General features: G+C 46.9%; 1 protein-coding gene across 1 annotated transcript in view; it reads left to right on the top strand.

The window, feature by feature from the left end:
- The window catches only part of LOC119462217 (protein PTHB1), an 82,437-nt gene that overhangs the window by 18,048 nt on the left and 41,735 nt on the right, over positions 1 to 22,654 (top strand). The window contains exons 11-12 of the mRNA XM_049667532.1: positions 14,749 to 14,825; positions 14,949 to 15,014. Coding sequence (XP_049523489.1) covers positions 14,749 to 14,825; positions 14,949 to 15,014 — 143 coding nt within the window. The remainder of the gene's footprint in view (positions 1 to 14,748; positions 14,826 to 14,948; positions 15,015 to 22,654) is intronic.

A 22,654-nucleotide genomic window follows, 5' to 3' on the forward strand; every position in this document is an offset into this window, starting at 1 on the left:
GTAGCCGACGGCGGAGCGAAGATGACTGTCGCTCCCAGCGCAAAGAAACCTTCACGACGGTGCGCACAGGGACCCGTCGAACATCGGGACGCAGGCGTAGCGTATGGCGATGTAGGTTTTGCTCGGGGTGTCGCGGAAGCGCGGAGCGCTCGCTCGCCTCCCTGCCTCCGGTGAACGAATGGAGCCTGTCGGAGCTCTTCGACCCCGTACCCGTACTGGCGCCCCAGGCGGGCGTCATGACGCACGTCATTGCCGGACACGTCGTGCAAGAGTCGACCGAACCATTCTCGATCGGTTTGGGGGAACCAAACTCTCCGGAGTGCGGACAAGCAAGCTACCCGTCACGTGCGGCCCGGACTGGTGGTTCCGAATTTTCGTCCGGCATTCGACAGCAAGAATGATGCGCCGGCTGTCGACGACCTCGCTCCAAATCGGGATGCGGCGGCTACGTCAGCTGCGGCCGGTAAGTCCAGCTTCGAACACGAGCTGCCCCCAACTCGGATTCCTGCCGCGAACGCAGCGTCGACTGCACCGGAGCCGAACCCTGACGTCTGCGCCTGGGAAGCAGGCAGTGACAAGCTGCTGGAGCCATCGGCTGTGCCAGTAGATGATCCGAAAGGTGGACGGACGACGACGTGGTGGAATATGTCAGTGGCATCCCGGGATGCACGAAATTCGCCGGGGTTTTCCGTGAAGAGCAAGTGGACGGCAAATTGCCTTGCTTCTGCTGAAATTGCGCCACCTGCACGTCCATATGAATCTCTCTGAGTGCAGCATTGAATGTATTCGACGCCACACCCTCACTTCACACTAACCTGGCACAGCGACCACGTTGACCTGGGCATATCGTCCGGGGTCGTGTGCCTCAACTAGCGACTGGTATTAAGCGCGTGGTTAACTGGACGTATGCAGATCCAGCAGCGCGCGGGCCGTGCACTAGTGGTGCGTGGTGGGGCCGTCATGTTTTACAAACCCTCGTGTAACCCTGGGACGGGACAATTTCCTCAAATAACGGTTCCAAGACAGTGCCGCGACATTTATAGTGTTAAATAAACAATTTTCTTTTTGCGTATTACACCGTGGTTTGTTATGTCTCTATGAAGCCAGCAGAAAAGTAAGCCACGGAAGGCCAAAAGGGAATCCACCTGTCTCCCATAATTAAAACGTGCGATTCATAAGCGAGAGGGGCTAAGGATGTGAAGAGATACAGGGATATTAATGCTACATTTGTGTTAAAACACATTTAATGACCCCTATGACGTCCTTGTCTTTATGCTTGCTTAGCCGCCGTGGTGAATCAGTGTTTAGGTAGCGGGCTCGACACCTGGCTGCGGCGGCTCCATTTCGATGGGAAGCGAAATGCAAGAACGCCGGTGTACTTGTATTTAGGTGCGCGTCAAAGAACTCCGGGTGGTCAAATTACGGCGTTTCTCGTAAGCCCTAATCTTTGCTTTAGGACGTCAAACCACACAAATCAATTAATATTTCATATATTTTCGACTACCTGGGTTTCATTATCACGCGCATAACCTATATATAAGTGCATGGTCGTTTTTGTTGTCCGCCCTCGTCGGAATGCGGCCACCGCGATGGGTCTATGCTAATGTTAACCAGGAAACTTTAGCAGATGGCATTGCGACAGCCAGACAGTCGACAGGAACATATGCTAATTTTCCTGAGAAACTTCATCTACTTAATTCCGCAGAACTCGTTTAGTTAAATATAGCGCGTATATTTGATTTTGACATTCTTGAGGTTTTAGAATAGTTGAGATTAAGATTCTAGTTGACGATGATGATCAAATTTTATTTGTAGCTAGGGGTACAAAACCCTTATTCCAGGGTATTCCAGGGCGTTTTCCTGGCCTGCAGCTCCAGCGCTCGATCGCAGCTGTGATTGGGGTAGTTGGATTAGATGGGGTCGAATGGCAGGACATTCCCATATGACTTTTGAGTTTCATTGCATAAAACGACATTTTGTTAAGAAATTAACTGGAACGCAAATGCATATCTCCGTGAAGTTCGGGAATTAATATCTCGAAACTGGTGGCATCCTGAGAATTCGTTCCAAGTGGATCCGCCTTGCGAACTCCGCGACTAGAATTTGTAAATTGCAATATTGGGCCATAGGGTATTCAGCTAAAAACTTAATTAGTGAATTTTCGTTAATTAGTCGATGATGCATTTCAATTTTTTGTGCAAGTAATCTCCGCCTCTTCGAGTAGAACTGCTCATGAACTAGAATTGTGCTATCTGCCACAGGCGACCTTTTTAAAAATGTTTGAAAGTGTTCGCTGAAATACCCGGTATATATGTGAACGAGAGAGAAGGGAAACCGAGGGCCTTGATTTTTGTTAATCATGCCCATTTAAAACCGACAGACAACGATGCCAAGGACAGCATCGGGGAAACTAGCTGTGGTTGAAACATAAATGTAGAAAATAATAAAGAAAAGGGGCGTTATATATATATATATATATATATATATATATAGCGGTCAGTCGCGCGGCAATTCTGCATGTATTCGCGGGCTTCTTTCACGCTTAGAAACACACTTTTATGCAGCACGTATTGAGCAACAGAAAGCTGTATCGGGAGTTTTTCATGTTGCTCTACAATTTTATGATTGACACTTTGATAATTAGGACAGGAATTCTCGAGTTAGATAATTAATTACAATTACCTAATTAAATTTCAGTAACTAAAAAATTACTGATGGCTACTCCACTGTCCTGGAAACAATACGCACTAGGTTTGCTTCGCGTAACGCCGTTCCTCTTTTTTTAAATCGTGCTGCGTGATAGCTGGGACACCCTGTATTGACTCTTTTCGCGGAGCAGTTTCCTCTAGAGGAATGAGATGGCGCTGTCGGCGGCGCGCCATACGTTGCCTCAGCGAATGCGCATGAATACGAAACCATTACTGCTTCAGCCTTGCTACTGCGCGATCAGCTGTCGGAAATGCAAACTGGGTGTTCGCTAATGCACTATGCCCAGTTCGTGCTGCAAAATGTGTAACGAAAAAGGGAAGAGGTGTGCGGTAGTTCGCTGCAAAAATAGTGATTCACATATTAAAGAATGGAATCAAACTGTGTCGCCGCTACTACATAAGGACTGCCTGTATTGCCACCCTTCGCGATGCACGCCTTTCCTCGAGGATCAAAAAAGATAATTCATCCGCCTGAGCTGTATAGCTAACCTCCAAAGAAAGGATTTCAACTCCGGAACGTCGGCACTTAAGAGTGAGTACCGCTCGTTACAAAAGGAAGTAACGCCACTTACTGGCATAGTAAGTTTCTCGCACGTTATCTACACACATCCACCCCTACTCGCACGCAAACCTACACCCACCCTATCGCCAACGTATCAATAATAAGTGAATGGGCGCTCACTTGAATCAATGTGCCGAAGCATGAGTGTCGGCGACAACACCGACAATAAGACACTATTGTTGGTAGTTGAACGTTTCGTGACGGTCCACAGAGTAAGCGAGGGACTAGCGATAATACGTCTTTGCTACAAGCTACCACAAAGTACAGAACATTTACATTCGAAGCTTTGTACGCCGCAAGAACAAATCTATCGCAGCAGAGCACATCCGTGAGCGATTAGGCTGAAAATAAACAATAAAATGGTGGCCGCACCGAGGAAACGAGGAACTTTACTGAGTCTAAAACATGACAAGCCGCTGCTTCAAAATGTTTGCCAAATAAAGAATGAGCACAGTGATCCTGATTTAATTCATAAGCGGAAAGTTTGGACAGCTTGGAATACATTTCTAGCCAAGCTTTTAGTACAAGCACTGTTTACGCTGCTAGCGCCGTTTGGACAAAGCGTAATGAGCTTTGAAATCACTTACATGTCCTCTAAAGCTGTGGTCAAAGCGCCATATCGTGCTCAAAGCCACCGTCTACGATATGCGTCGAAACGGAGGTTTGCTGCGCCGCACCGGCGTCACGCGCTTGCATTGTAAATGCGGAGGCAACGGAGGCAGCTGAGGCACGCAATGGACGCGTCACTACGTGATCATACATGGCAGCGCCCACGGGAGCGCCACGAAAAGAGTCAATATTATAAGAGTGTGTGCGCGTGCTATACTGGTCGCCGGCCTATTAAGTGCGCAAATCGCCAACAAGAGTACACCGCTTCCCATATTTTTTCATCATGCAAGAACCGAGTTGTCTGCGTTATTTACGACTGCGCAATACTGTGTTTACGCTTTGTCGCAGCTGAAAGCGATATAGGCGTAAAGTTAGACAAACTAATGTTATTCCCTGAATAGTAAATTACCTTACGTTATCATGCTGTTTAGAAATGCCGCTAAGATCTAGTATTTTCGAACGGAATGAAATAACGGCGAATAATGCGAGCTCGCAGTGATATAGCACGACGTTTGAAGAAATCCATAATCCGTGTGCTTCGACAGGCTATTCAAATTTAGACGAGTTTTGTTCATAAAATTCTAAATAATTATTCTTGTGATACGGTTATCACTGGCTTTAATTACGACATGTATATATACATAATAATAGCGCACCGTTCGTCGACGCTCAGAAGAAAATGCACGTAAAACAGCAAAAGTTCAAGTGTTTCGCGATATTGAAGTTTCTTAACTCTTTCCGTGCCGCGCCCATTGGGCGTCGTTAGCCCGCTATCGATGGTTTGAAACGCCGCTTTCGAGATATTCGGCGCCGCTCACGGACACACTGCGCCATCGGACGTGAAGAAGGAGAAACTACATTTTTGTTTTCTAAGCAGATCGCTTTTTTTTTTTTCCCGCCAGGCGGTGATCTTTAAACGCGCTCCGAAGTTTCTCGATCGTCAAAGCATAACTAAGGTCCCTAGAATAGCATAACAACGAAGCATTGTCAAAGCCTTTTGTACGTTGTTGGGTGTACGTTTCGATCTATCCAGTGTGGCCAATCCCCCTCGTGGGTAGGAGCCATGTTTTGAGGCAACAACAAAAACAAAAATGTCCGGCTCTGGAAGCATGCAGCGCGCGCGCGTCGGGAGGTCGCATGCAGATATCGCGATTCCGCTGCTTCTGCGGCTGATCTTATCGATGCATCGAATAGCAGCGAGTCGGAGGACGCTGACTTTTCGTCGGACTTTGAGTCTGAAAGCGACGACGACCCAAACGACGCCCAACTGTAGTGCTTGCAGTTAAATTTTTGTAGCGTAATACCTGTTCAAGGAAAGAGTTTGATTTTTTTTCGGTGACGGTGCCTATTAGACGGCAATACATTTTGTATGTCTCATAATTTTCGTAACGTTTTTTTTTCTTTGTAATACAAGCGTGTCTTTACAAACTTTGTTTAATTTCATTCCACAATCTTGATTTTGGCAATTTATATCTATTTATGACATACATCTCGTTAATAAAACTTTCATGCGTGAAAAGCGCATTCATTCTGCTTTTTTATGTATTACATCAAATATTTAGTGCAGTAGTTCCTTCAGAAAAAAAAAAAAAAAAAAAACTGCCGTAAGCTACAAAAATACCTATTTTCCCCATGGTAGGGAAATAGTTAAAATGACTTTACGGATACTGTGTATTGTTTTCTTCTTTTATTGCGATAGCAATTATATAGCCATTCGAGGCGCATTCATGCCGCCGCCGCCGTGCTTTCACGATATCGACCGCGCACGTGCGGCCCACACGTGGAGGGTTAGAAGGTCTCCATAGAGGCGAGCGACGCGCAGTGCGTTTGGCTGCAAAAACAATGAAGCTAAGTGGACGCACCCTGCCAGGGAAGCGTTTTCGCTGAGAGTCTGCGTGCGCAACACACCGCGGTGCACACAGTGGCTTGAGCGGAACGGACACTTCAGTTGTGTTAACTACAATTAACCCCAGTATTCAGAAACGCATCGTCAATTGAAGCCCATGCTTGACTTTATCCAGGGCTTAAAGTCTCCCTTCAGTGGAGGGGGTGCCGGAGAGGGTGGGCCCAGCGCGCAGGCAAAAACGGACAAGACATTGCAGTTTGAGTGGAATGGGTGCATGGCGGACCGGTACATACCTGCCGTCTCCAAGGGAGCCGCCGCTGCTGCAGCTGCCAGCTGGCACATGACTACTCCCGGATATCCACCCATTCCACCGCCACCGTTTGGCCGGTCCAGATCCTTCGTATGGCATCAAACGTCCTCGCGCTCCCGGAGCCGCCGAGGAGGCAGTAAACGGCTCGCCGTCGCTGCCATGGGCGCCACCAAAGGTGGCTTGGGACCATACCGGCCTAGGGACCAGAACCCGAGGATATCGCGAAAGGAGAACAAGACGTCAGCGAGACGCATGCACTTGCCGCATTTACTGGCAATGTCGAACAAGCTGCCGTTGGCGACCACGACGACTCACGTGGCCGAGCCATCCACCTGGGGCCGCTGCGTTGAGGAACAAGAACTCCGCGGCAGCCGCCCCACTTCCATGGGGCGGCTGCCCGGGGCGGCCTTGAAAGCTGACGACAGCTGTGCGTCACCAGCATTGTCCAAGAGGAACGAGGTGCCCGGCATTATTTCGCCGATGAATCAGGCTTCCGGCAACGGCAAGCCCAGAGCCGCCGGAGGAGGAAACAGAAGGCGACACCGTCGCAGATGTATGGTAGCACCGGACATTGATTAATTAAATATATTTTCTATGAAATGGCTCTTTTATCTAATACGAGATGTGTCAGGAGTGGTAAGTGCGCTGCGAGGAGCAGGTTCTACAACCGGTGTAATAGGAACACGTCCTTCGAACCATTGTATGGCCTGAGCCTCACGTGATATGACGTTGGCCACGTCGAGGCCCGCCGGCCGACTATATCGCCTAGCCTTCGCGGGCCCGAGGTGCGACCTGCACATTGGCAGCAAGGTTATTTGGAGGCGCACATTCAGTTCCTAAGGAGTTAAGAAACATGACTCTTTCTGCTGCGCTTTGTACGTTGCCACATGTTTTTGAAGGCCCAAGTGAAGATTTTCGCAGGCTTCCGTTCACGGTTTCGCGTCGGCTGTGTTCTGGCTTTGAAAGGTATGACGCGCGCGCACCCAAGGAAAAATATTGGTACAGTGTCATCTCGCAAGCGGGGCACTGGAAATTCAACCTCCAGAGCTCTCCCTGTCCGTGGACGATGTCTTCCGCTCGTAACTCCTAAGCGGGAAAATGAACCGCGCTCACCTGCTCATAAGCACAACACGTGTGAGCAGCGACTTACCGTCGTCGTGATCGCTATTTTACTTCTGAAATGCGAGGCTCCCTCTTTCAAGCACTGTGCTTAAGGGCGCTATCTTAAATTTAAAATTAAATTCTCGTAAGAATATGGAATTTTATATATAGCATACTATTCTGCTAGTAAACGTACACTAGCTGCAAACTACGTGAGCCGAGATATCAGGGGAAGAAAAAAAAAGGACTGTCCCAGCTACAACATGCTGTGTTCGAGAATAGCGTATGACGCGTATAGGCCGCTAATCCATCCGACGCATCAGACGCTAATTTACGCGGAAATTATTTTTTTCCCTGCAGCAACGGCGAAGAGCACCGCCCTTAAAGACCGCATTTAAAAGGGATAAGACGAGTGGCGAGAATGATCGCTCTTCGATTTGCCAGACTGAAAAAAAAAAAAAAAAAAAAAAAAAAAGTCGTACATTGGTGTAAGACGTCTGCACAAAATCTTTCAAAGGCATGGCGCGGATCCAAGTGCTCCCATCTTTTTGAATTGAAAACACGGGTTGCTTGCTGTTCGGGCAAGTGTGGCCGCAGATGGGGTTGGCGCCATGTACTGCGTCTTCGTCAGCGCACACATCTTGCTGTCTTGCCTCGGCCAGACATCTCTCGTAAAGTGCGCCGCGTTTCTAGCACGCTTGGCATGGGGGAAAGCCAGACTGCAGCCGCAACAGAAGCACCTGTTCGGCACGGGGTAAGCCAGGAGGCAGTGGGTTGCATTTCGGAGGTACACCTTCTCGCAGGTACCTCTGTCGTTGCTTCTTAAGGGTGCGCTGTACTTAACCAGGCTCGTGGGAATCCGGCTGAGTTGGACGGCGCGGTTGCAGAAGGTGCAGACGACCGTAAGGTGGAGTGGTAGAAAAGTAGAACTCGCGAAGCCTCATGGGCCTTCTCGTTTGCGCGGATACTACCATTGCTTGAATGTCAGTCTAATTAACATCTACAGTCATCGTTACATGGGTTCTGCTGGAACTGTTTTAGACTGAACTTATACCTGCGGCATCGGCCCACATTGTCTTCAAAATGTTCTTACTGGCAGGGGACATTGAATCGAATCCCGGTCAATTAACTGCCATAGGAAAAAAAATTCGACACATTGTCGATGAATTAGAAAACCACAGCCCACAGTAAAATATGATGAGTTAAGGCTTCCGGAAGTTCAAGTGGAAAACAGTGATTCACTGGAAAACGCTGTAAACAAGGATATTTTGCACTTTTATGTTGGACAAATAGTGTCTCGTTTCTTCTTTTTTCCGTGAAATCCGTTACTCTAGGCGTTCTTAGAGGTTAACCCTTTAACTGGCCAGATAAGAAAGACATGACCTAGAATGGTTTCATTGCTTTAGTTCTCCTTTACTTTGCTCAGATACATACCAATTGAAATATTAAATGGTTTCTCTAAAAACTAAGCGAGATACAGAAGGTCAAAATTATTGTTGACCAAGTGGTGAAAGGTAAATGTAGGGTTCAAAACTGGTCTCTGGCACTTGCTTTTGCAAGGTCAATGCGTGTTCGTGAGATGTACCTTTATGGAGTTAAGAAATAAGAGCTTGCTTAAAAAAGGAAGAAAAAAAAAAATCGCATTGGCGAGAATATGACCACCACGTGCGCTAAGAAGATAACGACGAAGCCTTCAGGTTTTGTGAGCAATACATCTGCTGCTGCTCACGCTCGACGTTTTATTGAATACCACTGTTGAGCAGGTACATAAATAAAGGTAAATTGAAAGGCACATACTAATATTTGGATTTGTCTAGTTTTTGCAGACGCTTTTTTTTAGGTCAACGATATTATTAAGCTGCCGATATTACCAGTTAAAGGTTTAATATCGTCCGGTGGCGTACCGACTAGTTCCGAAGTGTGTGTGTGTGTGTGTGGAGGAGGAGGCCGCGAAGCCTCCGAATCTGTCTGTCTCCCTTTATTGTTGGAAAAGTGTTACGTTATAATTAATAGAGGTGATTACCAATCACAGATGGCGAACGATTAGGGACCCGCAATTTATAATAATTTACCAGCGCGGCTTTTGTGTTTTAGAAGTTGGTTAGATGGCCCCAAGGAACTCGGAATGATGTAAACGGCGCGAGCCTAAAAATTGTATTCGCGGGAACCGTTCATCGGCAGCCAAATCGGCAACGCAGGCGTGCAAGGCGCGTCGTGGCGAGGCACGAAAGATAATATTCACTGCCAGGAGATGCGGAGAGCGGGAGATACGTAATACAAAAGCACTACCTACGTGTCTTGGCCTCAGCTGTTTTGTTGGGCTTGCCAACGTGCAGCCTCACTGGCAGTTTTGAAAAATGGGGATGGAGCCAATGGCATACTTTCCTCCCCGCCCCTCAATGTCAAAAGTGGGCGAGGAGGTAAGCGCTCCCCTTGCCCTCCTCGCCCTCCCCCCCCTCTCGGTAATACGCCTATAATCTCGTCAGTGTTTTACCAAATTTAAGGGTTTCGACGAATTTTACTTCGCGCCCCTATATTATTTATTTCTATTTGTTTTATTTACATGTACTGCAGCCATATTAAGGGCTGTAGCAGGAGTGGGAACGGTAAGTTATCACACAAGGCAAACACAAGCGAACAATTTAAAAACGCTTTATATTGGCAAGTGAACACAAGTAAATAGAAGAAAGACAATTAAATAAAATTAGTAGCCCTTCTCCGGTCGAGGAAATAAGGGTAAGCGGAGCTTGTCGTGTGTTTCTTCGTTGTTCCCCCGAACCAATTGCACTGACGAGTATCACGTTGTTCTCGAACCACAATCGGTCACACGCACTGCAGCTGGCTCCGAAGTTCTGGTTGAGAAACTCGCATTGAAACCTGGCCGTCTCAGCGGGGAAGTTGGCGCTAGCGTTGCCGAGGCGTGCATCACCGTTGTCGGGTTCCTGGAGGGCAAGGCGTCGCTGACGTTTGGCCTCAACATAGCGCTCCCGCAACTCGGGGTCGGCGGCTCTTCGCTGACGTTTCACCTGGGCTTCGAAAGCCCTCACGCTAGAATCGTGTTGACGACGAGCCCTTTCCCGAGAGCGTTCATTCTGGATGGATTTCCATGATATTTCTTCAAACTTAAATCTTTCCGTTACGTAAGACAATGAATGGCTCATACCCCCTTAAGCAATGGCTCATACCCCCGTAAACGCGGCCTCCTCATTACGACGGCAGAAGAGAAGTGAAATTCTACGCACGAATGATTAGCGGCAACGCAGCCAGCTGTGGAAGCAGATGACGACGAACGTGGGAGCAGTGGCAGGAGCGCGTGCTGGTCACCTGTGCAGCTCTGAGAGCAGCTTATTTAGCGTTACATCGCCGGCGCAGACTAGCGCATACAAGCTTCGCTCGAAAAGCAGGTAAAGCAATCTACATATTCGAGAAGTACTCTCCTACGGCGAGTAAAAGCTCCTTTAAAAGGGTCCCGAACCACCGCTCGGGCTTGGTGAAAAAAACACAGTCCACAAATAGCGTACGTTGCTATGAACATCTCAGCCAAATTTTGCAGTCATGTTAGGCACGTGGTGCCCGCAAGCGGAGCGCGTAGTCACCTTTTTCTCAAACACTCTCATTTCAACTGAAGCATTCTCCTCACTCTTTTCCTGGTGCTATTGACCCTTTTCGCAGTGATCCCTTGGGCGCTGCCATGTTTGATCACGTGGTGACGCGTCCATTGCTTGCCTCAACTGCCTCCGTGTTTACAATGGATATCTATGAAGCCGGTGCGGCTTAGCAAACCTCTGTTTCGGGAGATATCGTAGACAGTGATTGGGTGGACGACACGAAGCTTTGGCCACAGCTTCAGAGAAATGCAAAAGCGCTTTCGGAGCTGATTAAGCTACGTCCAAACGGCGCGAGCAGCGTATATGGTGCTTGCTCTAAAAGCGGGGCTAAATATGTATTCCAAGCTATCCAAACTTTTCGCTCATGAATTGAATCTGGGTTAGCGTGTTTTGCTGTTCGTTGTTTATTTGGCAAATATTTTGAAGCAGTGGCTTGTCAGTTTCTGACTCAGTGAAGTTCCTCGGTGCGGCAACTATCTGATTATTTTCTGCCTAATCGCTCGCGGGTGTGCTCAGTTCAGTTAGATGTGTTCTTGAGGCGCACAAGAGATGAAACGTAGCTGTTATGTACGTACTTTGTAATACGTTGTAGCAAAGACTCGCTCGTAACTCGCTTACTCTTGTGGACCGTCACGAAACATTCAGCTTCAACCATTCGTGTGCTATTGGTGCAGTATACCGTCATTTGTTGTGCGTATATAGTGCGCATATATTCAAGTGTGCGCCCATTCACTTATTCTTGACACGTTGGCGAAAGAGTGGGCGTAAGTTTCCGTGCCAGTTGGAATAGATGTGTGTAGATACTGTGCGTGAAACCTGTTATGACAGGAAGCGGCGCTACTCCCTTTATCATTGTTTACGAGGGGTACTCACTCTTGCCGACGTACCGGTGCTGAAGCCCTTTCTTTGAAGGTTAGCGATACAACGCTGGCGGATGAGCAAATTTCTGTATCTTCGAGGAAAGCCGTACATCTCGATGTGCTGGAAACACGTACGGACAGTTTCAGCAGCGGTCCGCGAACTTGGCCCCACATATTTATTACCTTCCTTAATATGCCAGTCACTATTTTGGCAGCCAACTACTGCACATGCCTTCACTCCACATGATTCAATCCAGCATGAATGGAGCACAGTGCGTTAGCGAAAACTCAGTTGCATTTCCGACAGTCGATCGCACAGAAGCAAGGTAGAAGCGGTAATGGTTTCGTATTCGTGCGCCATCTCGTTTCTCTAGAACAAACTGCTCCGCGAAAAGGGTCAAAAAGGGTCAAGGGACGCGGCTGCTATTGGCCGCGTATGGGAATCTGCTATATGACGAAATACGAGTGCGCTTCTTCCTACTGTTACTGTGTATACAGGGTGTTTCACGAGCCGAACTTTAAAAATATTCAAATGCCACGCATATAGCTGGACAGAACCAAGGTAATGTTGTTTGCCATCGCTTGGAGATACTCAGATTATTTTTGCATTCCGCCTAATTACGTAATTAGTCTTAATAAATCAACTTCTCAAATATTATAATTAGATGAAAAATGTAAATGAGAAAATTGTAGAGCAACATGAAGAACTCCCGTTACAGCTTTCTGTTGCTTAATACGTGATACATAGAAGTGTTTTTCCGAGCGTGAGAGAAGCCCGCGTATACACGCAAGATTGCCGCGCGACTGGCCGCTCATTTCCGAAATATACTGCTGATGTCTATAACGGTGTTTGATGATGGCGGCACAAATCATCGTCGACATGTTTTGGTAGACGGCATGGCAGCACGATGACGACGATGGTGTATCGACGATTGATATAATTAACTGGGTCACGACGCCGGCAGTCCGACTAACTTTGTCAACATCAGTGCGGACGGTCGCTTACATATGACAGAAAGAAGGAGAGAGAAAAGAAAATATTTGTTTATCACTTACATTCTGATCCTTTATGGTTCCAGGATGGCCCGAGAGGGTGACCCGTTTATTTTTGCTTCCCAGCGACTGACCTCTATACATAGATGAAATTGGTTTACCGATGGTGGCACGTTTTGAGCATCGTCCACTGCAGTCTTTACAGGTAACAACGTCAGAACGTATGACCTACCTGTACACGGATGTGGATAGTACGGGCGCTTAATCGATAGTATGCGATATCCGTAAAATAGACGTCGACAAATCTGTTGCCTGAGGTCAGATTTTATAATCCTTTTTTTTATTATACATGTTGTCCTTCGTAATTGACCCGTGCGCCGCCACGCCGACCTTATCACGCGGATTGGCCACTTGGAGCGACGGATGATACGAGACGAATAGAATCAAAGAGACTCCTTACAAAATATGGTCCTTGTTTCACAAAGACCCTAATGTACAAGATCGTTTCGTAAGGCGGAGCGCCGTGGCCATTCGGTGTAGGGACAAACGAAAGCGCTCTCAATCAGAGGCCCAATTCGCGAAGCTTTTCCTTCGTAAGAGCCGTTTGTCATTGGCCGTGTGCTTCGCAATCAGCATTCGCTAGCGTATGTTCTTATACACCGCTCTAACGTACGAAATGCTGTGCGAATAGTGTCTCGGGCTTCAGCCCTTTACGGTCACTTGTTATGATCCTACCAACACTTACTTTGCTTGTTTACATAGATAGTGCACAAATATTTACTTATTTAGCGCAACCGTATTCGAAAGGTTTGGCAATACGATTGCTAGTTTGCCTTGTAGCGCTGCTATTGCGCCATTGCGGAGATATGTCCGTACTGGGCCACATGGAGGTAGCGATAAGTTCTGTCTTGTCAGCAAGCCAGAAAGCTCCACACATGAACATCGTTGCTGTATTTTCTTTTATCCCTCTTTGGAATACCCAACCGTGTCAGGAGCTACTTTCTTCTAGCTATTTGGCGTTATAAATAACGCGCCGCATGCACGACTTCGGAGCAAAGCCCATTTTTCTTTCTTTTTTTTTTTGCATGAATGGGGCGATTGCGGCCACCTATTCATGTTATTCACGCTTATATTACTTCTCGATCGGGCCCCCCTTTGTGTAGATAGATGTCCACTGTAACTCTTGCTTGACATTCATGCTTTGGTGTGACGCCCACTTTTACTGGATGCGCGGGCGCGGCCTGTGGAGCTCGTGAAAACAGAACAGCGTGAAAAGATAAAGGTTGCCGCGGCAGCTTCGCAGAAGCTTCTGCGCTTTGGGCACCTTCTGCAGTGAGACGCTTGAAATTGAAGACACCACATTCGCATTCTATTGTCGCAGAAGACAGCGCCGCTCGCAAAATGTGACAGCGCAGCGACATTGCGTAATTCGAGCTCGCGTTGTCCCCCCTCTTGAACAGATTCATATATAGTGATGGAATGCATTTGAATTCCTTTATAGAAAAACGTCCACGGCAGGAGACACTTGGTCTACTCTGCGCGGGCCGTATCATACACGCAGACTAAGAAACTTTGTAAAGGAGTAAGTTCATACAGCGTTTTGCAAGGCGACGGAGGATTGACCGTCTCCTTCCGCCGGTGTCGCGGCCGCTTGTTAGAAAACGCAACTCATATACTTCAGTGCCGAAACGACGACAGTAATAACTGCGGTCGTCGATTTTTTTTTAAAGTTTATGCTCCAGCACGCGTGCGTTTGTGCGTCTGAGAACTTCATGATTCAGTGATTGGCATACTGTCGTTGCGCAAGTTTTTCTTGTAATTTATTAGTATAGGGGCTATAGCGAGCTAATCGGCTAGCGTAAATGAATGTGAAGTAGACCGAATGTGAACGAAAGATCGTGACTATATACAACCTGATGCGCGTACGTTGGGCCGCTGATTCGAGATTCTGGGCACTTGTCAACGCCGCCTCGTTCTACAAGCTTGTACGAGCCCTTAACTGCTCTTTGTGTCGCAATGATTTTAGCATGCTTTTGACGTTGTTTTTTTTTTTGTTTTTGTTTTTTACAACAGTGACGATCGACGGACTGTGCGCTGTGGGGTGGATAATTGGAGCCGGAAATAAAACTAAATTTTATTCTTTCTTGATAGTTTTTCCTGGGCGAAAGAAGACGGAAACTGATTTGAAGATCAAGGTGTTCGCTGGACCCATGTCTGAGATCCCATACGTAAGCGCTCACTTTTCGTTTCCACTGTATGCTCCAGTTGTAGAACAACGACAGTCAGAATGTGCCGGAAGTATTTGGATGATTATTGCTTTTTGCCCCCTTCCCCCTCCCTCATTTCTCTAGCAGTCTGACGAGAGCTCTGCGCCAACTGAAGATGGTAGCGCTTTCATCCCATCGATTATAGTGAAGGCAAGTGACGCTAGTGTATATCTAGCCAGCGCCCCTGTGCACCTTTTCGCATGCAGTATATATTTGAAGTTGAAGTTGAATTTATTTTCATCAGTAGTACAAAAAATATAACAGGTGAAGTATAATTGCAAAATCGGAGGTCCCGAAGTAAAAACTGTCGGGGGGACCTAAACAGGAAACAAATGGGGGTTAATACAATTGTGGCAACAGTAGCAGGCTACATATCATACAAAGGTTGTGTTTGTCAGCGAAAACAAAAACAAAACAAACAAAAAGGAAAAAAAAAACAGGATAAAAAAAGAAGAAACAGAGCTTTGAGTACAAAAATGTGGTTGTAGTATGTAGAACATGCAACACAGAAAAGTCTTCATCGGGAAGAAAAAAAACAGCGTTTTAATACGAAACTAGGTGGTGGTAGCATGGGGAACAAGCAATGCTGTAATGTAATTGATAGGGACAGAAAAAACAATTAAAAATATAAAAAGAAAATTAGGAACAGTGCAATACAAATATATTTAATAACGTTTACATCGCACAATAAAAATACTAGGAGTTCTGTAATGAGTTAATATAATATGCCTTAGTTTTACGCTTGAAGGCTTCAAATGCACATGATTTGATATCGGACGGAATCGAATTCCACAATGATATACCTGAAAACATGACAGTAAGTTTCCCATAGTTAGTTCGAATTTTAGGAAGGAGCAAATTGCGACGTGCGGAAAACCTTGTGTTATTAATATTAGTGAGGTCAGTACGGGTAAAACTTTCAATAGCTAACTCCGTATTTATGAGGCGGAACATTATTAGCAACAGCTTATGATTGAGTAGCATGCGCAAGGGGTGAAGGTTTAGGGAACGAAAAATGGGAGCAGAGTGAGATGTAAAAGGTTGAATGTCATCAATCGTACCGCTTGCTTTTGTAAAGCTTCTAGTTCGTGGAGATGAGTGAAGTATGTATTACCCCATGACGACAGGCAATATGAAAGATGACTGTGAATATACGCGTAATACAAAGACAAGATAATGCTTGGCTGAAAAAAAGAGCGCGATTTGATAATAACGTGAATGCCAAAAGAAATTCTTTGAACAAGAGATTGGGCATGGCGGTTGTATTTTAAGTGTTCATCTAAGATAATGCCGAGAAATTTGGTTGACCCAGATCTTGTAATTATGTGATTGTTAAGTGATACAACTAAGGAATCTATGAATAATGTTTGAGGGGAATGAAATACCATAAATGTTGTCTTCGATGGATTCATGTATTATGTGTTTTTCAGGCACCATGCATGCACATTAGCGAGATCATTGTTTAGTTTGTTTAGTAGTGTGGCGGAATTTTTGTCGGATACGAAAATGGTTGTGTCATCAGCATAGAGAAGGCAGTGAGCATGCGTTAATATTTGAGGCAAATCATTAATGAACAATAAAAATAACAATGGCCCAAGTATTGATCCCTGAGGGACGCCTCTATTAATAATTTGAGGTGAAGAGAAGGAACTATTCACTTGGACTATTTGTGGTCGGTCTGTTAGGTAGTCACGAATTAACTGCAAAGGCGGGCCAGAAATGCCATAAGATTCTAGTTTGTGTAGGAGGATGAGGTGATTAATTGTATCGAACGCTTTAGTGAAATCAATAAAGAGAGCACCGACTAATAGGCCTTCGTCTATAGCTAATTTAACTTTGTCAGTAAACGTAATAAGTGCAAGTTCAGTTGACAAATGCTCTCTAAAACCAAATTGATAAGGAGATAATAGCTTAAATTTGGATAAGTAATTAGTTAAACGTTTGTGAATAAGTTTTTCAATTACCTTGCTAAAAACAGACAAAATACAAATAGGACGATAATTATTCAAACACTCACGATTAACTTTTCTAAAAATTGGGATTACCTTACCCATTTTGAGGCTTTTGGGAAAGACACCATCTTTAAATAATTTATTTATAACGTCGGCAAGTACCGGTGAAATTTCTTTATGCACAAGCTTAATGTTCGACGGTCGGATGAGATCAAGGCCAGGACCAGTTGTTTTGAGAGATGTTATGATACTACAAACTTCTAGTGAAGCTGTAGGGTATAAGTAAAATGAATAGGGACTGCGTGGTAAACTAGGTAACGGTGGTTCATGCTGTAGATCATCTAGAGTGCTAAAATGGTTACTGAAAGCGTTTGCGATGTCCTTAGGGTCGGTTAAATTAACTGAGTTGTAGCTGACGCATGATATGCCATTATCGGTGGTATAAGCATTTAAAAATTCTTTAATAACTTGCCAGTTTCGTCTGGTGTCGTTTCCATTTTGTCTAATCTTGTTTTCGTAGTAATTACGCTTAGCACATTTTAGGGTGGCTGCAAGTGCATTTGAATATGCTTTGAATCGTGAACGCAATGTGTTATTAAATGGCTGAGCTTTGAGCTTCTTGCGAAGGTTGTCTTTTTTTACTATGGACCGCATTAAACTGTTGCTAATCCAAGGCTTTCTTGGTGTACTGAACCAGCGCGTCATGGTGAAGTTAGTTATGCATAAGTTAGTACACTCTGATATCTTCGCAGAAAAAGATGCAAAAGATTTTTCTGCGCATTGCTCCTGAAACACGTCAGTCCAGTCAGTCGCACGGATGAGGTGAATGAATTTATCTGAATCAAAGAATGACCTGGTGTTTTTTCTAGATAGACTAGATGTTACGGAGCCTGCGCAAAAAATATGGGATAATGATCTGTTATATCATAGTTCAATACACTGGCCGTGGTATTATCAGTAGGTAAGCTGGAAAGGATATGATCTATTAAAGTGCTAGAACCACCTTGTTCACACCGAGTTGGAGTATGAATTAGCGAAGAAAATCCACAGCTAAGAAAAGTGCTAACGTACTCGGAGCATGACTGACTGTTAGGGTCAATTATATTGATGTTAATGTCACCGCAAATTATAATATCCTTGTTCTCGTCAATTACCTTGTTCAGTAACTGCTCGAATTCTCTGCAGAACTCAATATAAGAAGACGAAGGTGAGCGATAGACGGACGCAATTATAATATTACGATTGGTCGGCAACAAGTTACTGCTTGATTGTAAGTTACTTTGATCTACTTCCAACCAAACAGATTCGCAGAGAGAGGTGCACAAAGTGAGGTCAAGATGGCGTTTATTTGACAGTCTTGAATTTACTAATATGGCCGAACCGCCACTGCGATGTCCTCCGCGATGGCAGTATTCGGAAGTATAACCGGGAATACCATATAAATTTCCGTCATGTGACGACAACCACGTCTCAGACAGGCAAATGAAAGAGAAAGCGTGGTCCAGAATGGAAAGAAACGTGATAAGATCATCGTGGTGCCTACGAATGCTGCGGATGTTAAGATGTACTAAAGATAACGAGGGCTGCTTGTGTTTCAGCAAAGAATTAGTTTGATCAAGTGAAAAAACAGACTCATCCATGATGAATTGTGAAGATCAGAGCGTGCTAAGAAAACGACAGGTGATTACGTGAAGATAGTTAGATCAGTCACAGAGGAAATTCGGTGCACACGACTGTCTTCCGACTTTCTGGCCTTGATAGCGCAGTTGTCGGTCCACAGAAATTTCCAACCTTTAGATTTCTTAAGTTCAAGCGCCTGCGCAAAAAGTCGCTTATTTTCCGGTGTTAGATGATCGTTGACAAAAATAGATGTCGGTGGCTTATGCGAGAGCCCAATAGCGGTCGTAGTGAGTCGGGCCTTTCGTGCTTTGGATGCAAAGTCAGCCTTTTTTGTCCTTGAGCAGAATCGTGCTATGATGTTGGTTCCCTGTTTAGCGGGTACGCGGTGAACAATATCTCTATCAGCAGCAGCCACAGGACAGCCGATCTTTTCGCCCAAGACCTGTACAATTGACAGGCAGTTTTCTCGGTCTGTTTTTGGGATGCCCTTAATTTCCACATTGTTTTGCCGCGAGTACTGCTCTAGGTCACCAACTCTTTGCGTAAGGTTCTTGTTACTATCCACGAGGGACTTGTTCTCATCCCTCAGGGATTTGTTTTCTTGCACAAGACTGTCATTCCTTGATTTAACAGATTCGTACAAGTCGTTAAAAGCTATCAGGCTTTGGCGCATCTCTGCGACTTCAGAACGGAGTACTTCGATTTCCTTTGCCAGCTCAGCGTTAGTCGGCATCGCGGTTTAACACACAGAGCACTAAACACAAGCAGTAAAACACACAGCGAAAAGGCAGCAGTGGTGGTGGCAAAGAGGGTATTTGTGAAGGACTATGAAAAAATTACTAACGCACTAACCTGCGCAAGAATTCAGACAACGGTTAGGACCGTACTTTAGGCCACAACCACTGCTGCCGAAATGAAGAATGCCGCCCAGAGGCAGCCGCTTAAGAAGGCTTGTCTTCGCCGGTATCCACCGCACGCAGTCGTCACGATGCAATGGTAGTCAGCTGCACACGTGTCCGTCTTGATAGTGGGTGCTGTCGCTGTGCTGTTCCTTGAGCTCAGATGCTACGTAATCTGCGCAAGAATTCAGACAACGGTTAGGACCGTACTTTAGGCCACAACCACTGCTGCCGAAATGAAGAACGCCGCCCAGAGCCAGCCGCTTAAGAAGGCTTGTCTTCGCCGGTATCCACCGCACGCAGTCGTCACGATGCAATGGTAGCCAGCTGCACACGTGTCCGTCTTGATAGTGGGTGCTGTCGCTGTGCTGTTCCTTGAGCTCAGATGCTACGTAATCTGCGCAAGAATTCAGACAACGGTTAGGACCGTACTTTAGGCCACAACCACTGCTGCCGAAATGAAGAATGCCGCCCAGAGCCAGCCGCTTAAGAAGGCTTGTCTTCGCCGGTATCCACCGCACGCAGTCGTCACGATGCAATGGTAGCCAGCTGCACACGTGTCCGTCTTGATAGTGGGTGCTGTCGCTGTGCTGTTCCTTGAGCTCAGATGGCACGTAATCTGCGCAAGAATTCAGACAACGGTTAGGACCGTACTTTAGGCCACAACCACTGCTGCCGAAATGAAGAATGCCGCCCAGAGCCAGCCGCTTAAGAAGGCTTGTCTTCGCCGGTATCCACCGCACGCAGTCGTCACGATGCAATGGTAGCCAGCTGCACACGTGTCCGTCTTGATAGTGGGTGCTGTCGCTGTGCTGTTCCTTGAGCTCAGATGCTACGTAATCTGCGCAAGAATTCAGACAACGGTTAGGACCGTACTTTAGGCCACAACCACTGCTGCCGAAATGAAGAATGCCGCCCAGAGCCAGCCGATTAAGAAGGCTTGTCTTCGCCGGTATCCACCGCACGCAGTCGTCACGATGCAATGGTAGCCAGCTGCACACGTGTCCGTCTTGATAGTGGGTGCTGTCGCTGTGCTGTTCCTTGAGCTCAGATGCTACGTAATCTGCGCAAGAATTCAGACAACGGTTAGGACCGTACTTTAGGCCACAACCACTGCTGCCGAAATGAAGAATGCCGCCCAGAGCCAGCCGCTTAAGAAGGCTTGTCTTCGCCGGTATCCACCGCACGCAGTCGTCACGATGCAATGGTAGCCAGCTGCACACGTGTCCGTCTTGATAGTGGGTGCTGTCGCTGTGCTGTTCCTTGAGCTCAGATGCTACGTAATCTGCGCAAGAATTCAGACAACGGTTAGGACCGTACTTTAGGCCACAACCACTGCTGCCGAAATGAAGAATGCCGCCCAGAGCCAGCCGCTTAAGAAGGCTTGTCTTCGCCGGTATCCACCGCACGCAGTCGTCACGATGCAATGGTAGCCAGCTGCACACGTGTCCGTCTTGATAGTGGGTGCTGTCGCTGTGCTGTTCCTTGAGCTCAGATGCTACGTAATCTGCGCAAGAATTCAGACAACGGTTAGGACCGTACTTTAGGCCACAACCACTGCTGCCGAAATGAAGAATGCCGCCCAGAGCCAGCCGCTTAAGAAGGCTTGTCTTCGCCGGTATCCACCGCACGCAGTCGTCACGATGCAATGGTAGCCAGCTGCACACGTGTCCGTCTTGATAGTGGGTGCTGTCGCTGTGCTGTTCCTTGAGCTCAGATGCTACGTAATCTGCGCAAGAATTCAGACAACGGTTAGGACCGTACTTTAGGCCACAACCACTGCTGCCGAAATGAAGAATGCCGCCCAGAGCCAGCCGCTTAAGAAGGCTTGTCTTCGCCGGTATCCACCGCACGCAGTCGTCACGATGCAATGGTAGCCAGCTGCACACGTGTCCGTCTTGATAGTGGGTGCTGTCGCTGTGCTGTTCCTTGAGCTCAGATGCTACGTAATCTGCGCAAGAATTCAGACAACGGTTAGGACCGTACTTTAGGCCACAACCACTGCTGCCGAAATGAAGAATGCCGCCCAGAGCCAGCCGCTTAAGAAGGCTTGTCTTCGCCGGTATCCACCGCACGCAGTCGTCACGATGCAATGGTAGCCAGCTGCACACGTGTCCGTCTTGATAGTGGGTGCTGTCGCTGTGCTGTTCCTTGAGCTCAGATGCTACGTAATCTGCGCAAGAATTCAGACAACGGTTAGGACCGTACTTTAGGCCACAACCACTGCTGCCGAAATGAAGAATGCCGCCCAGAGCCAGCCGCTTAAGAAGGCTTGTCTTCGCCGGTATCCACCGCACGCAGTCGTCACGATGCAATGGTAGCCAGCTGCACACGTGTCCGTCTTGATAGTGGGTGCTGTCGCTGTGCTGTTCCTTGAGCTCAGATGCTACGTAATCTGCGCAAGAATTCAGACAACGGTTAGGACCGTACTTTAGGCCACAACCACTGCTGCCGAAATGAAGAATGCCGCCCAGAGCCAGCCGCTTAAGAAGGCTTGTCTTCGCCGGTATCCACCGCACGCAGTCGTCACGATGCAATGGTAGCCAGCTGCACACGTGTCCGTCTTGATAGTGGGTGCTGTCGCTGTGCTGTTCCTTGAGCTCAGATGCTACGTAATCTGCGCAAGAATTCAGACAACGGTTAGGACCGTACTTTAGGCCACAACCACTGCTGCCGAAATGAAGAATGCCGCCCAGAGCCAGCCGCTTAAGAAGGCTTGTCTTCGCCGGTATCCACCGCACGCAGTCGTCACGATGCAATGGTAGCCAGCTGCACACGTGTCCGTCTTGATAGTGGGTGCTGTCGCTGTGCTGTTCCTTGAGCTCAGATGCTACGTAATCTGCGCAAGAATTCAGACAATGGTTAGGACCGTACTTTAGGCCACAACCATTGCTGCCGAAATGAAGAACGCCGCCCAGAGCCAGCCGCTTAAGAAGGCTTGTCTTCGCCGGTATCCACCGCACGCAGTCGTCACGATGCAATGGTAGCCAGCTGCACACGTGTCCGTCTTGATAGTGGGTGCTGTCGCTGTGCTGTTCCTTGAGCTCAGATGCTACGTAATCTGCGCAAGAATTCAGACAACGGTTAGGACCGTACTTTAGGCCACAACCACTGCTGCCGAAAATGAACGCCGAATGCCGGCGTTCATTCATGAATGCCGCCATTCATGAATGCCGGCATTCATGAATGCCGAATTTCACGAACGATGATTTTGATAAAGTCCAGCCGCAAGGCACTGGGTAACAGCTTATTCCTAGCGTTCAAAGTTTTTCTTTTCTTACCTTTATGTGTGATGTGTCCGAAAGTAGTCAAATTAAAA

The sequence above is a fragment of the Dermacentor silvarum genome, chromosome 1 (assembly GCF_013339745.2).
Source record: "Dermacentor silvarum isolate Dsil-2018 chromosome 1, BIME_Dsil_1.4, whole genome shotgun sequence".
NCBI classification, from domain to species: domain Eukaryota; kingdom Metazoa; phylum Arthropoda; class Arachnida; order Ixodida; family Ixodidae; genus Dermacentor; species Dermacentor silvarum.